Source organism: Phalacrocorax aristotelis, chromosome 6 (genome assembly GCF_949628215.1).
Source record: "Phalacrocorax aristotelis chromosome 6, bGulAri2.1, whole genome shotgun sequence".
Taxonomy (NCBI): Eukaryota; Metazoa; Chordata; class Aves; order Suliformes; family Phalacrocoracidae; genus Phalacrocorax; species Phalacrocorax aristotelis.
In genome coordinates this window covers 55,746,467-55,763,352 of record NC_134281.1, presented here as the reverse complement: position 1 = coordinate 55,763,352, position 16,886 = coordinate 55,746,467, and the positions used below count along the sequence as shown (strand labels likewise).

The window sequence follows — 16,886 nt, the reverse complement described above, 5'->3', positions numbered from 1 at the left end:
CATCATAACACTACGTTGCTTTTATGGAGAGATGCAGAAATTACCCGATATGGGGACACAGTAATATAATCTCCTGTCCTTTCAACCGGCATTCCTCTGACAGCATTACACTTGGGTTTGTTTTTTTTTCAACAGCATGCAAAACGAAGCTTTTATTACATATTAATTCTGTTTTTCAACCTGTAACATGTTAGGGAAAATTGATAGCATTTCATCTGTTGTACAGTGGCACATGCACCAGAATCCTCAACAAAAGACAAAGCTAAGCTCAAAGTCACTGTGTTAAAACAGTCACAAAAGCTAGTTAATTAACCTTAAGTTTCTGGATTTGAAATGGGCTTTGTTTTGCTCCTCAGTGAACTTGAATTCAGTGCACACATTTTCCACAACTCTGATATTTTGTAGGAACCTAATGTCAGTCACTGCTAAATGAGCTCCATTCCAATACAAATATGATATTCACTAGCTCAAATATATAATCAGTTATTATACATTGTAATGATGATTAATAAAATAATCATACTAACTACCTAACTCTAGTCAGGGACAAGCTGCAAGAATAAAATAAAAATATTCTTTGTGTCAAAAAAGGGGATGTTTCAGCCCTGTTAGTGTTACAAAGAAATATAATTATGGCCCATCATTAATTGCCACTTCCCACACTTGCCATTTGGAGAATTTGCATGTGATACAGGATGATATGAGATACCTGAGAACAGAAGTGGCTTATAAGCTATTGATAAATACTCTTGATTTTTACTTGTGGATTATAGAGTGTGTCTCCTTCTTTATTTACATGTGTTTTAATCAATTGAGCTTCAATAGGCCCTGGATCCTATTACATATTATCTTTGTATTATATGGCAGCAGAGGAGTAACATCCATTACGTGGTCCTTAGGGGGATAATGTTATATAACCTTGTGGTTAAGTCCAATGGTAAAACACCAACAGCAGGAGACAGCCTCTCAACCACACTCAGCAGAACTCACAGGAAGACCTTTCAAAATCCCTTCCCATCACTTTATTCACCACCATAATCTGTAACAGTAAAGCTTTTCCTTAGTAAATTTTAAAGTACTAGCAGGAAGAGGATGGTTTTTCTCATATGCAGAAAATGGTTTTCCAGATGTGAGTCCTGATGCAAAATATTCACTTCAGTATGCTTTGGACGCAGTTTTTACTTCCAGCTTCTCACCAGCTTCTGTTTGTAACAAGTAATTTTTCTTTTCCTTGGCATGCAGAGAGAATCCAAACTTCGTAATTCACAGATAAATCCACTCCCTGCTATTCAGTATTGGCTCTGGTGGCATATGTGATGATTCCAGGACATTTCTGGAATTAAACATGCAACACACACAAAAAAAAAAAATTTGAAAAACAAAAGACAAAGTACAAGAGCAAAGTACAAATGCTACTGGCTGCTGTGACAGGTTTTGAGATGGAGCCCAAAAGATGATATGGAATAAGGCATCTGTCCTTCGGTTTTTCAAATTACAGAATATGATGTATACATTTACGGCCACAGTTGAAATATATGACACTGGGTTTTTTAGCAGTGGGGAATCCCTCACAGTGTTCTAGTTCTCCAAAATAAAACTAGTGCATTTCCTGAATAAGCCGTCAAAAGAAGAAATTTTGCAATAATAAATCCTGTAAATGTTGAGTTCATAGCAAAATATGACATGAAACACATGTGCATGTCTTCTATTGATACCAAAGGGTTGCACCAATGTTTTTCTTCTGTTTCCTTCCATTTTCTTACTTTTCCTGGTATCACGCATCTTCTGTCTTTAACTAATACATCTGTCACTGCTGCCTGAGGTGCCAAAATAGTTACTGCTTTTCTGTAGAGGCTTTTCCAGGTCAAGTACTACTTAGTATCTGCATAGAAAAAAACAGATGGCAACTGTGCACAAGCAGGGAAGTTTCAACAGCAGGAGATTGGACCGCGATGCTTGGTTATTCAGTCTAGTAAGATGGGATATGTGCTGAAATACAGCTTTGTCAATAAGCTAGAAGCCATGTTGTCCCACATTTCTTAGGTCACATGAAGATACTGACTCTTTAGAGCACATTTCTGCTGAAGTATTTCTAGATGTTTGCCTAGCGTGAAAACTGAATAGACTAAACTTATAAAATGTTCGCTTGTGCTCATCAGCTTAAAATGACGCACATTTTAAAACTAGATCAGGAATGTGCCTAAGACCAAGCTCCAGACGCTACTCCTTAACAGAGTCCTACAACAGAAACACTTTCTCCGGCCACCACATGCTCCCTGTCTGGGGAAAGGCGGGCAGGTTTGGGTGGTGCTGCTTGGCTCAGCTGAGCCCAAAGCTGTGACCAGGACCCAGCAGCTGTCCTTTGCTGCAAGATTAACTGCAGGACCATGAGGGCCAATTGGAGAGGGGTTGGTTAAGATAGTGAGAAGTAAGGGACAGCAGGCAGAGCAGACTTACACTGCTGATGAGGCAAAATCTTTTGGAAGTTGTGCCAGAGGAAACAGCCGCTTCAGCTACTGAGAAAATTGCGCCTACAAATGGGGGGAGGAAAATATCACTTTGCTGATGTGTGCAACTGGGTTTTGTGTGCTTAGATCAGATTCTGTCCAGTGATGGATAGCAAATACTTTCTTCAAGCATCTCATAGAAATGACCTGTCTGTGTTAGTGTCGGGGATGATTTAGGAAAATGATTAATTGCTCAACTTTCATGGCACAAAATTGAACTCACGTGAATTTAAAACAGTTGCTTGTCAGGATTACTGTTTGGTAGTGATAGTGTTTACCCAGGTGGGGCTGCACTGAATAACTACAGGCAAGTTAATTCAATTTCTTCTTGCCAGGTCCATTACAGAAATTCAGCCCTTGGCCCATACACTTCTGAATTAGAAATCACTGGCTTTTATAGATCTATTGAGACAGAGTACAAGGGTGGAACTGCCAGCTGCAGCAAGTACAACTGATGTCAAAAGGACAAACTAAAATAAGCAGAGTTCATGAACACAAATCCTGGAAAAATAATCTTCAAAGACCTGGAAAAGTTGTATGTCAGCAAGTTTGCCCAGTTGCAAACAGTTTTTGAAACAGCAGAAGAGAAACTAAGCTGAAAAGAGAAGTGCTTCTCCCTCTGATGCCCACCCCTCCCCGCCCCCACCCCACCCCCCCCCCCACCCCCCCCCCCCCCAAAAAAAAAAAAAGAGCTAAAAAGAATAGAAAGTTACAGTCCAGCAAAGAAAAAACCCTTTATATTCAGGCTGTCAGTGGCAGAAAATGGTCAGCCTGTGAGAGTCTGTGGGAAGGCAAGAAAACTCTGCAGTCAGGCCATGTGCCTAGGAGTTGAGTTGCGTCTGAGAATTCCCGTAAAGCAATTACTGTATCTCCTGCAGAGGTAAAATTTAGCTGGATTAGGCACCAGGGATGCTTAATTGATGGAGAATGGAAACTGCAATTCCTTTTGCTTGAAAGAAAGATTAAATGGGTTTTACCTGATGGTTTCAGGCTGCTCAACAGAAGTTGTTCTTTAAACTACCGTGAAAAGTCTGGGCTTTGGGGATATGCAAACGAGAGTTGTAAGCCATAGGCCAAAAGCAAAGTCAATTGAGGAAAAGCAGTTTTCTTCAAAGACTGGTGAACGTACTGGGGCATTGCCAGGGGCTGCAGAAGGAGGAACTAGTTCACCTGCTTTCAGAAACCCACTGGATACAGATTATTTTAAGTTCTATGAAGATCTTATAGTGAATGGTAGTAACGATGCTCTGTGTCTATGTTATACTTCTTGTTTTGATCCTAGATGAACTGATATACTATCATTGCTGCTAGGTCTTTCTCTCAAGAAGAGTGGAGAAACAGGTTACAATACCTGGAGGTTAGCTTTTTCCAAGCTGTTGCTTATTTTTCTTGAAGGACTTCTTGCTAGTAGAGCCTTCATCAGCTACTTTCAGCTGCCATGCTACCCCACAGAATACCCACAGCCCCACACCCAGTTTTGCAAGTTAGAGCTAACACCGTCAGTCAGTCAACACTCCCTATACCATTGAGAACAGCCAAAGAGAAGGATAATCTGTTCTATGTAAGATCTGTTACCCAAGGAAAAAAGCCACTAGTTAGATGCATAAATGTAAATAACTATCCCAATTCAGTTTAGCCAAGATAAGACTGACTACCTTCAAAAAAATATTTTTTTTTTCCTTTGCCCAGATTACAAAAATCTACGAGTGTGGACTTGACAATCAAAACCAAGAACTTCTATAAATGTCATTATTTTGATTGTCACTTGAAAATTGAAAATACTTTAGATTTGGATGGAGTTTGTCTCACCCACTTCACGTCATCTCCAAGCTGCTTATGGCAAGTAGACTGTGTAAAATGGAGTATGCTTCCCAGTGAGTGAACCGTGTCCTGACTGCCACTGTAGTACTGACCTCAGGCTGCCTTTCTCTCATAGTCATTTAAAAGATTTATGTACAAATGGAACCCTTGCAGATTCAGCAGAACATCAGAAAAGCGTACCAGTGCTCCGTTCTTTCCCTGACCAAGACAGGCATTTAGCCTTTCCAGGGAGCCAGGTGCTACCTGCATGGTAGTTATTTTGTAACTGTGGTGGTGTTTTCCCACCACCTGATCTATAGCTTTATATCTATACTTATTTGCATGCCCAAGTGATTTTGCAGCACTAAAATATGAGAAAAATGTTTAAGGCTATTTTAGCAATAATCAAGGACAAGTTGTTCCAGCATGCGTTAAACTTAGTAATGGTGTTGGGTTTCAGTACACATCCAGTCTTTTCACTGTTTGTCCCTTTTACTGTCTGTCTGAATTTAACTGATGTATTTCATGTACTCTAGCGGTCTGGGAAGCAAAAATATAGAGGAATAGTATCTGCACATGGCATCTGCGGTTTGGCTTCCAAGGTTTTGGCAGCGGGCGCATCCTGCTGCCACTTTGCAAGCTAGCTTCCTTTAAATCCAAGTGTTTCTTTGCATAATGCTGTCAAACAGAACTACCCTACCTTACAGTAGTGTTACTGGAAGCAAAATTCAGCCCATTTAATTCTTTCCTAAAAATGCTATAGATTAAGCAATGCTGCTGGCACGTTTTTGCCTTTCAAATATTCAGGTAGTTGCAGTTTTGAGTTCTTTAAAAAAAGTTTGAGTGGAACGTCAGCTGTGAGGTGCAAATATGGTGCATCTCTGCTTTCTCTCGCCTCCTCCGCTGGCAGTAACAAAGCATTGATTTTCACTCAGATTATTGCCTCTGGTTGACTGCTAAGTAATTGTCTCAACAGACAGAAAATGTCAACGATCTTGGTGTCAAAAAGAAGAAAATAGCATCTGCCTTTCAAATATCATGCTTCCCAAGATAATCCTGGGTAAAGAAGCTACAGATCTTACGGTCGCTTTGTAACGTTTTTAGTACTGTGGTTATGAGGTAGGAAATAATTTCTGAAGTGTAGAGATGGAACCACCAGCTTGAATAAAAAAAGAGGACCACACAACCCAAAGCCAGGATATCCTTGTGGCATGCATACAGCAGTTTGCACAGCTGTCAGCCAGGACCTCCTTGGAAGCCAAAGTCTGACACGAAGCCGTTTTCTGGTTTAATCTTGCATTTTGATAGTTCAAACTGAGGTGCCATTAGAGGGCAAATGTAGTATTAGTCACTAAGGGATTCAAAAGTAACTAATTCAGTAATTGAACTAGTGGTTACTGTAAATAAACTGGCATCAGTTTACTTTATAGTCTTTATTTAGCTTTTCAGATAACCCAAATTACTATCGTTTCTTCTTTCTCTGAGAAAATACTTCCTCCAAAATTGATTCTGTTTCCCAGTGATCTAGAGACAGGGCTTTCTTTAAAACTTCAGGTTACTCCTACCTCCAGTGCAGGATTACCAAGAGCTGCTCCATTCAGTTCATACCTGGTACTGGTACAGTAGTAAGCAAATGTTCTACACAAAGGCTCTATTGAAAGTCTTTGGTTTCAAAAGCCTGTCTGTGGTTGAGCAATATACTGGTTTTGTTCAGCTCAAAAATAGTCACACAAAAACACCGATGTGATACAAATTCACCCAGAAATCTATGACTAGCAGGGGGTTTTATTCCAAAGCAGGTATCAACCATCCATGAGGCCTCCTTTCTCGCAGATCAGCTACCTTTTGTTCTGCAGATGATATGAAGCCCAAATAGCAGCCAGCATAAACCCTGCATCATGTTTCCTTCCTAAATTTTGTCCAGGCCTGATCTGGGTCACATCTGGTAGAAGCATGCATGCACAGATCCAGTATTGGTGCCTATGATACCAGGGCCCAGATGGATTGGTTTAAAAAATATTCGTAAGTACCATTATGTCTGGCTAGCAAAACTGAGGTTAGATTAATTTATAATGTTATGAGTTGTAGAGGTATTTTTCTATCTGTCAGCTGGGTATGAGATAGTGGCAGCTGATTGTTAGAGCATCCACTTTTCTTCCTCCTCCTGTCCCTCTCCCTTTGGTTGTCTTTTTCACATAGGTGTTTGGCTTGAATCTTCGAGGATCCTCAAGTAAATTTTCATCTGTTAAAATCAAACCTGGACGTTAGCCCATTTTGGGTTTTTTGAGTACTGTACCAAAATGTATCAAGTCCTTCACAACATATGAAGCTGGTGGTGTTTTAAAGAAATGTTTAAGTGGGAATCTTCAGGAGCAGGCAGAGATTATGATATTGCTGAATGCTGGATCTGGAATGAGTGATTCAGTGAAGACTCAGGAAAATTGTAATGAAAATTAACTGTAAATACAAAAAAATATTAATAACAACATGTTAATGTGACAAGATGATATTTTAAAATTACTTTTGTCATCTCATTAAATGATATTGAATAAAAATGTTTGAAAATGCTGAATTCTAAATAACATTGGCTTGGAAAACTTTCAGTTAACACCAGAATGTGTTAGCGTACGGCCTGACAGGTCACTGCTCCCACAGGAAAGTTTGGAACCAGCTGAATATTCATTTCTCCCTACCAAGCTTTTTAATGGATTACTCCATACTTGGGTTTGCATTAAGTATACAATGTGTTTTCTATTATTCAACTACAGTCCAGTTTCTAACACAGAGCATATGCCCTGGCAAGATGGTTTTGTCTTTCTCAGGCACGTGTAAGTTGTGAGATCTAGCCTCTGCTTAATTTTCCACAAAAACGTTCCCGTCAAGGTGGTTTCTAAAATACTATTATTGTCACTGGAGATTTTTACACAAATCCTTGTAAATGAAAGTTTATGACATTTTTTTAATAAGGTTTAAAACAATGGGGTTTTTTTTTACCATTTCAGGGGTTTTTGCTTTACTTTTTTCTTGTCTAATACATTTAGTTTGATTCTTGGAATCCACTACTACTCCCCAAAGGACTGAAGGGATCCTGGAAGACACTGACTCAACAACCCTGCTTTGGAGTGTATTAATCCACTCTCCATTCTCCTTTGTAAGACGGAGAGGGAGTTGAAACCTCAATCCAGGCCTAGTGCCTGGCCTCTATATTAAAGCAATCCAACTCTGGGATTTAAGCAGCCGTGTGATCTTTAAGAAAGTCTAATGTGTTGATGGAATAAGATGTTTTGCTCTGCACTCTCTCTTCACTGCATGCTACTAATTGTTTTAAGAACAAAAATTATATTCTTAAGTAAGCTCCACCCCACCCCACCCCCCTTGCTTCTTGCACGTACCTGCCTTAGCTTTATCTCACACCTGCCCTCTGTTTTGGATGGATGAGTGGAAGAGGATTTAGTTAACCTGTCACGAACTTCTTTCCCTTTCATTCCTCTTGACATCCCTATTGCCTTTACCATTTCACTGGCTTCAGTTCTTGTCGTCTTCACTATTATTTTGCTTTCCATACATATCCACTTCCGCTCATGCAGAGGGGTTTTCCATCTTTTATATCAATAGAAATCCACTTTCTTCTTTTAGCATTTTTACTAGAAATTTTCTTTACCTAACTACTTTCTTCTGAGGAGCAGCCAGTGCCTAGGAAACTTGCTACTTAATTGCTAACTCTTGTCCTCACTCTGGAAGGTATATTAGGCTAGACCTAATGTGCTGGGTAACACAACAGCACATTCACAATCACTGCTTCCTAGTCATTCCCTCTCTTTCAGACCAGGGCGACTGAGTCAGAAAGACAATACTTTTGAACGGAAAAGGGGATGTGATCAGGAGCTGTATAGTAAATGCTTCGCTGCTGGTGCAAGGCACAGCTACCCATCTTTCTAATCAGCGTCTTCAGCCCTGTGAACAGTGTGGCATTGGCTGGGAGATCAGGAGTGTCTCTGTGGAAAGATAATAGGTCTGAGTTACATCTTGGCTCTGATTATGTCTTCTGTCCTTTCTGGAATAAGAGAATCAAAGTGATTAGCCTTTTGAAACTGTACCTCCACACCCCTTATCTTGATGAGCAAGAGTTACACGGTCATTCATTGTCTCACAGATTTCTGCCTGATGCTGAGGCCCACTGTTGGCCATGGCTGGTACCAGTGGTAGCTCTTGTCCTCAGAGTTCGTCACAAAAGTCCCTCATTCCTGCCAGTGACGTCTGGGCGTTGCCTTAGTGCCAGTATCACCAGGATGAATCTTTGGCTGCCGCCAAGAGATGTCTCAGTTCTGACATATAATACACAAATTCTCTCATGTAATACATCAGTCCAGCAGCCACAGAGATGCCTGTTTATGTCTTTATACCCTTCCAGAAAGTAGTTTGTGCCAGTATTGTCAGCCTTAAAGGCAGCTGTATCAATGGCTTATTGCAATATATTTAAACTATGAGATTTCTAGAGGAGCTAGCAGTCCAACAACATAAGAAGCCATCATAAAGCCTTTGTTACTTTGCATCTGTTATGTTAAAGTACTTGAGGCTGAACTCGATTGAAATTATACAGGTAAAAGCTAAAAAAAATACTTTTCTTTCAAAGGCTGAGATCTCAGACTGGAGTGTTGTCTTTTTGCTACGGCGTTATTTCTATGGAATAAACTACTACTGAGCTTTGAAATGAATACGTGCTGTCTAGTGAGCTCAGAAGTAACGCTTTTAAAGCAAAAATCTCACTTAAGTGCCAGTGTAGTGCTACTTAAGCTAGTACACTCCTACGTGCGTGGAGATGATAATGCCAATGTGTGAAGTGCCGTTTTATTTGCACTTTTAAAAGTGCAAATAATTTTTGCTTTTTAAAGTGTTACAGGTGTGGTACAGTTTTGTATTATGTCACTAGGAGCTTCCACATTTCTGCCATCTTTTATGAGCAGTCAGGCAATGTACTCTGAGCACTTATTGCTTTTTCTTTAAGCTCACTGTTTCATACTTCTCTCAGATGGGGCTTTGCTCTATAATTTTTTGTTTGTTTTATAATAAAGGGGGTATTACGAGCACTCGGGAATAAGCTTTTTAAAAGTACTTCCTCTCATGTTTCCTATTCCATATGGTGGTGCTTGTTCTATCCAGTGGAAATTTGTGGGAGAGCCTCTGGAGAGAGTTATTTCATTTTTAAAAGGACTGAAAGGCTCTGTTTCCCTGACTTCAAAGGCATTTGGGGCTACAACACTTAAAGGGAAAATTCTGACAGCACCTGAGCCAATATAATTTTTGTTTTGACTGGCTTTTACTTTGTTCCACTGAATTTATTCCCCTTGCAGTTTGTGGTCAGACTGAAGCACTAGCAGAGCAATTATCACTTTTAATTTTATGTTCGTAAAGCTTCTAGTTCTGCAAGACTGAGCTTAGTGGCAGACCTTAGGTGGTAGCACGGTATGATAATTAAATTAATGTAATTTCTTTTCAAGCAGTAGCCGTTTACTGTTGGTGTGTCTAAATGCAGCGATCCTCGTGCACGGATTGTAAGCCAGGTTAGCTTGTACTGCCATCACTTCCCCGCAGGAGCACTTACACCAATAGACCAGTGGTTCTCTGGGATGAAGAAATGTGCCGTGCTCTGCTGCTGGGTTGCTGGGGAGGTGCCAACCATGAGCTAGTATGGACATCGTTCTAATAAAAGTCTGTTTACTTTTTCTACAGGGATCAGCTGGCTTACCTGGAGAAGCCGGGCCATCTGGAAGCCTTGGTGAAAAGGTATAATAATGTATCTGACTACTCAGCAGCAAAAATCAGCTTTGAAAACTGTTGGGGTGATAAAGTATTGGTGAGAGATTGTTTACTGACAAAGCTAAGAGTCATGTAGCTATTTCAGAACACTGGGACGTAATAAATGCTTTATTTGAGGTATGTGTCTGATATCTTTGATTTTACTTGGCAATTAATTTAGAGCTGATAGATTTGATATCTTGTTCATATTATGGTACTTTGCTGTCTGCTGCTATTGATTCACAGAAACTGGTATAAATTATACTCGTTTTATACAGTAGTCACTGATTTTGCACTGCTACATAATGAAGACAAAAGTGGAAAGGTAAAATGTGGCTGTATGCATTAAGTGAGTAAAGAAGGCAACATCGTTAGTTTTGTCTGCCATGCAGTAACAGTTGTGTTTATGAAAGCAGAGTTTGGCAGGCTTAATGTGACTAGAACAGTATAAATAGTTTAAGCATATTTGACATGGTTTTATTTAGGTGAAGTATTTTAAATCTGAAAAACAGGAAACTCTTACTGGACTGCATGTCAGCTTCAATTATAATAAAAACATAATTGTCAGAACAATCCAGCACCATTTGTATTTCTTCCCTGCAGGGCTGAATTATTTCACCTAGACTGGTGGCTGCTATTTAGATATTTTATTGAGAAGTCTTAGTAATGTTTAGAACTTCCATGAAAATCTGATTATAATTTATATAATCTATGAAAGAAAATGCATCAGAGGAAAGCACTGCTTGTTAAAACTAAAATTTGGATGTCTCATGGTTTTAATCGTAATATCTTAGAATTCAGTGTCAAAGGATTCTTGTTCTTTATAATTACACTTGACCCAACAAAGATTACCTTGGGATACTGCTGCTAGTTTAACTAGGAGGAAAAAGGCAATAATTAATCTATCAGCAAATGGAGGCAAGCTGCTTCGTGGTGCAATAAATGTTGTAATTTCTATGCTGTTTCTGTGGAATTTATTATCTTTTTCTTCTACGGATTAAACATTACAATGTAAACATGCTATGTGGATTTAAGTTACAAATATACTTCCAGCATACTTATTTTAAAGAAATGTGTCTTTAACAGTATGCAACATAAAATATAGCATTATCACTGTGTCACGTGTACTGTCTGCAATACAAGTGTAATGTTTGTATGGGCATAACCTGCAACGAAGCCTGATGTTTGGGCTGGATGTTATACAAATAAAAGGTGAGAAACTATGTAAGACAAGAAAGAGACCCTTCCTACTTGCCCTACGAAGGAGAGGGGAACCACGTTATCTTTTTTGCTTACTTGTGGTGAATTTTATGGATTAAAGAACATAACTATAAATGTGATGCACCCAACAGAGAGAAAAGGGATCTGCTAGCTGCAGTTCACAGGCTGATGTACCAGCCTTCTAGGAAAAGGGAAGACAGAGAAATTCAGGTTTATCATCTTTTCAAAATATGAGTGGGCTTGTAGGAGGGAGGAGTGCAGAAATTCAACAAAAGCGGAAAAAGGCCTCTGTTTCTGAAGGACAGTGCCTGAACCAATGGTGTTATGCACTGCAAGTTGTTCCCTTTAGCAGCAAGTCTCTTTGTTGACTGTGGGTTACAACCCTCATGAAAGACCTCTCGGATTGCTGTGGTATCGTTATTGCAGGTTGGCCTCATTGGCCAGGCACACCTGGCTCAATGGGCATGGCACGAGTCAGGGAAAGAGCGCTCACTGTTATTTTCTTTTTAATTTTTCGTTAAAGGGAGAGCGAGGCAGTCCAGGACCAGTAGGTCCTCCTGGAGACAAAGGTGTCATGGTAAGTCACAAATAATGTAGAATCCAGAATTATGTTACTTACAAATGCACTTTCCTTTCCAATACAGTAAAAAATTCTCATACTTCTGACTGTGCAAGCTTTCTAGAAGAGAGTAGTATTTATGACGCTTTGTTCCTGGGACGCTTCATTTAGCAGCTTTATCCCCTCTGGGGAAGTGAAGTTGCAAAGTGATCTACTGAATGAAGCAGTGGAGCAGCTGCATTTTTGAAAAAATGGCTTTAAGGAGACTTATGTAAAAATTAAACACAATAAATAGATCTAATATTAGGATAAATTTCTTCACTGAAAGAGTGGTCAGACATTGGAACAGGCTGCCCAGAGAGGGGGTTGAGTCACCATCCCTGGGGGTGTTAAAAAGACGTGTAGACGTGGCACTTCAGAGCATGGTTTAGGAGGCCTGGGGGTGTTGGGTTGATGGTTGGTCTTGATGATCCTAGAGGTCTTTTCCAACCTTAATGATTCTGTGATTCTAAATTGAAATAAGAGATAGATAAAGGAGGGAAAGTAAGTGAACCATTTCCTCTGCATAATGGCTTAACACAGATTTTTATAACAGACAGACTTGTAACCATCATCACCTCTAATTCTGCTGCGCAGCAGCATCCAGACAGCCCTGGGTGCCACACTGGTGGTAGGACTGGCTTCCTGACACCACCACTTGTCCTAAATCATGCAGCATTTCATGCAGCATTAGACAGTCTAGAGGCCACTGTCATGTTAAGTAGGTTGTTGGGGCACAGAAATAAAAAGCTATACGCATGTGCTCATTGTCACTTCCATGTTGAAGTTCTTGAGAAGCGGTTAGGGTTTGTTTGTGTATTTGCTAGCAAGCACTGGGATGGCTGCAGAATGTATAGAGAATGCATTTTGTCTTGGCCAGTCCCACCCACACCAGGATATGTCCAATTTCTGTTCCCACTGTCGCAGCCTTGAGGTGAGGATTTTGAAATTCATTTAGAACTCAGCAGCATTTGTTTCAGTAAATCCCTGTCAGCTACCGCCTATGTGCGGGAACACTTCTTAAGTTGCTGTAATGACTATTGTGGTATAGCAAAACAAATACATGTTTTCTAAACAAAATTCTGGGAATAAATTTTGCAAGATTGAACATTTTATTACCTTTCCTCCAATTTTTGAGGTAAGTAACTGGATTTATTATTGTTGCTATAATAACTATCTTGATTAAACTGTTCTGTCGTTTCTATATTTATTTCGATTCTAGGGCTACCCAGGACCTCCAGGAGGCCCTGGACCTGTGGGGCCAGAAGGATTACCTGTAGGTATAGAGCGGTGCTTTGGTTTGACATAAAATGTACTGTTTTCAAATTGTTGTTTTGGTTTGCTGAAGCTAAGAATGGTTTCTAATTTGTACTGCAGTCTATAAAACTGTCATGAAAATTTATCCATTTGGACACAGCCTGTTCACCTGCTCTTTACCAGGGTGATCCATGAGAGACAGGAAAACTAATTTATATAACTTACACATCCATTTAAAAACCACTCTGAGACAAGTAGGGCAATAGAATTTTTAAAGGATGGTTCATAACTGCCCAGCGATTTTATTTTTAATTCACTGATGCCTAATATAATTTAGATATATTCATTATGTGTTCAGTTTCATTGTTAATCAAAAATAAATTATACTGTAATTTGTTGTGTATAATTATGTTATAATTAGGCTACTATGGATCTTCAGTACAGACAAAACCTGAATCTTTTACCACCATTTATTAGGGTTTTTTTTTAACATAATGTTGCTGAAAAAACAAGTATCCTTTAGCAATTCTGGGAGGTTGGACAGAAGTAATTTATCCAACAGCCACATCATTATTTCTTATTCAGAATGAAGTTACATAGTCTCTTATTTAGATTTCTTTAGAAAATTTACACTAACACAATTAATTGAATTTGACCCATGAAAGTGGTTGATTTGTATTGGTTGCATTGACTATTGCTAATTGACTGTTACAAACTGTCAATTACAAGTGCATGAGCCTTGTAATTTTCAGAAATCTGTATATAGAAGATAATGAATAATAAGTTTATTTGGCATGTAGGGACCTTCAGGGACAAGAGGACCACCAGGGCCACAGGGACCTAAGGGAAGAAGAGTAAGTAATGTTACTGTTTCATGCTTCTTAGAGGAGAGAGTAGCGTGTTGCTGATATGAACCTGACGTGAAACCTATGTACAGTTGCCTCCTTTGAACTCTGTCTTCTGAACTTAAGCCATTTGTACTGAAATCAGAGAGATGATACTCGTAATTCCATGTAGGAAACTATACGAATCTTCACTTCTTTTCACACTACAGTTAAATGGGGTTTTGCCATTGATTTCAGCTGAGAGTAGGACCAGAACCAGAATGACCACTGGCCTTATTTTCTGTATATATACACATGCAAATGTTGACATTTATAACTGCCGTTGGACTTTTCGATGTTTTAAGGACTATTTATCTATATGTCATTTATGTCTTTGGAAAGACAATCAAAATCACCCAAACATGGTTATGAGAGAGGAAGAACCAAAGTCAGGAGATAGTGTATGCTAGAATCTCAGTCCTCTGATTAGATTCTCCTTTCCTTTTCATGTGTTTTTTAATCAGGGAAATGGGAACCATTTTTTCACTGTTTACAAAACGCTAATCCAAAGCGCACATAAGCAAAGAGGGAGTCTGTCCGCATCAATTTGTATGAGCATTTGGTCACAATGCATAAAATCAGTATCGGTGAAAGTATTGCCGTTACCAGGGGATGGTCAGCTGCATGGGTTTCATAACCACTTTCCTTCATAAACCCCTCCAGTCACTTGCACTTTCTGTCTGGAGTTTTTAAGTCCTGTTTTTGCAGCCTGAGTTCAAGGTGCCTGCAGGAAGCGCTTCCAGTTCATAGTGTAGATGGGTTTGGTTGCAGCATGAGCAAGCGGATGGATTTATGGAGCAGAACAGCAGTGAAGATGCACCCTTTCAACATCAGCCTCACCTAGCGGTTTGACAGCATATCCAGGCCTCCTGTGAGACTTGTACAACTCGTACCAGTGGCTGGGCCAGTGTGTCTTCACAGGTGGTGGTAGCATCGGGCAGTCCTTACCACTCATTCCTGATAAAGCCCCTGAATCCTTGTCAGTGAGAAAATTTTGTTGGTTTCTTTCTGTCATAGGAAGCAGAAACTTTTGTTGCTACAGCAAAATACAATTATAGCCTTCCTTTAACCTCCTTTGTTACAGCAATATGTATGTTTTCTAAGAAAATGCATGGTAAAATTTGAAAAGGTGTAAGATCTGGAGGTTTCACTCCAGTTAAAGATGGATACTTGAGAAGCATGCATTACATTTTAAATAAGATTTTAGATTATAAAATATTGTGATTAGCAAACTTCGCAATACAAAATTTATTAACTTTATATTCTTCTGCATTACTTTATCTCGACTGCTAAACTATTAAGTAAGAGATTGGGTAAAGAGTGAATACATTATAGAGAATAATAGAGAATCTGAAATCATTATATATTTGAATATTAATACAGTTAGTAGATTTGAAACCATTTTTGAGTATTCGTATTTGACATATACTATATTTTGAATATTTTGTATATTCAAAATAGCCAATGCTTAGGAACTTCACAGTACTGTACAGGATTATTCATAAGAGAGACTTCACATGTTTCAAATGAGTCTTCCTTCTTTAGTATGGTTTCCTTCTCCTTCAGAAGAAATCTGTTTTAATTTATCTCTTTGTTCCTGGTGCAGTTTGTAGGAACAATTAGTGAAATGTAGCATATGAAATGTGTAATTTCTGTTAGAAGTCTGCAATAGTGGTTCTGGGTTACTCTGTATTAGAGACATTCCCAGCTGTCAGTGCCAAGTGGGTTGTTTTTTGGTTTGGGTTTTTTTTGTTGTCGTTGTTTAGTTTCAGACATAGAGTATAATTTATCCCAGACTTCAGTTTCCTTAAATGGGTGAAGCAGATTTGAGTGTATATCTATGCACACTTAGTACTCCTTGTGCTTGTCTGAAGTACCTGTCAATAGGTACATGTTTATCTGAGTTTGGGTTTCAGGTTAAAGGAAGTTATCTCAGCATCTTATGGAAAAGGACATACCCACCATCATCAGAGATAATCTGTATGGTCTTCTCAAAATAGTTTTCATTTTTTTCCTTACAATAGATGTGTTTTTAAAAAGCCTATTTAAATGGATGTGTTAGTAACAATTTCTTTCTGGGGAAATAATTTGCTAATTTAGTAATAGATATGTTAATTTAATAATGAATCATCTGTTAAAAAAAAAAAACCAAACACAAAATTGTGTACACTAAGAAATATTCAGTATTACTTTGATTTTACATGCAGAAATAGCAAATGCTTCCCACATCTCAGAGATCACCTGCTCATTTTCTGAATTGAATATGTCACACATACATAATCTGTCGGTGCCCAGAAAAATGGGTTTATTGAGGCCTGTTTGTCAGGCAAAACTGAAATGCAGGTATATTTGTTTATGCAACATCTCTAACAAAATTCAAATAGGAACCTTAATGAGCTGCAGAGGGCAAGAATCCACCCCCCACTGATAAGCACAGTGAACTGCCAAGCGCTGGTGTAAGCAGGAGTGTCCAACCCCAGGCATCAGCTAGCAGAGAAGTAGCTCCTGAAGTGTTCAAAAGGTGCTTATACAAATGTGTTCAGTGGAGAGAGGCTCTAGGGGCTCCTGGGAGACCTGCATGAATAACTAAGGCAGTCTTCTGACAGCAGTGTGAATCTCTGCTTTGATGTAGAGGAGTGGAGGGAAAAGCAGCCTTTTTAGTTCACAGGGAGATTTTCAAATGTAAATCAAAATAGAAATGCAAAGCAATTGTGGGGCTGAAAAGAAGTAGCAGCTTGGCACCACTTTTTCTTCACTGGCCTGATTAAGTAAAACAAATGGGCATCTTACCTCTCTGTGATTTCAGTAGGAGTGTGTCCGAAA

At 39.2% G+C, this 16,886-nt stretch overlaps 1 protein-coding gene across 2 annotated transcripts in view; it reads left to right on the top strand.

The window, feature by feature from the left end:
* Positions 1-16,886, top strand: part of COL24A1 (collagen type XXIV alpha 1 chain) — a 149,750-nt gene that overhangs the window by 83,742 nt on the left and 49,122 nt on the right. For both annotated transcript variants that reach the window (XM_075098056.1, XM_075098055.1), the window contains exons 25-28: positions 10,038-10,091; positions 11,848-11,901; positions 13,145-13,198; positions 13,980-14,033. In XM_075098056.1, coding sequence (XP_074954157.1) covers positions 10,038-10,091; positions 11,848-11,901; positions 13,145-13,198; positions 13,980-14,033 — 216 coding nt within the window. The remainder of the gene's footprint in view (positions 1-10,037; positions 10,092-11,847; positions 11,902-13,144; positions 13,199-13,979; positions 14,034-16,886) is intronic.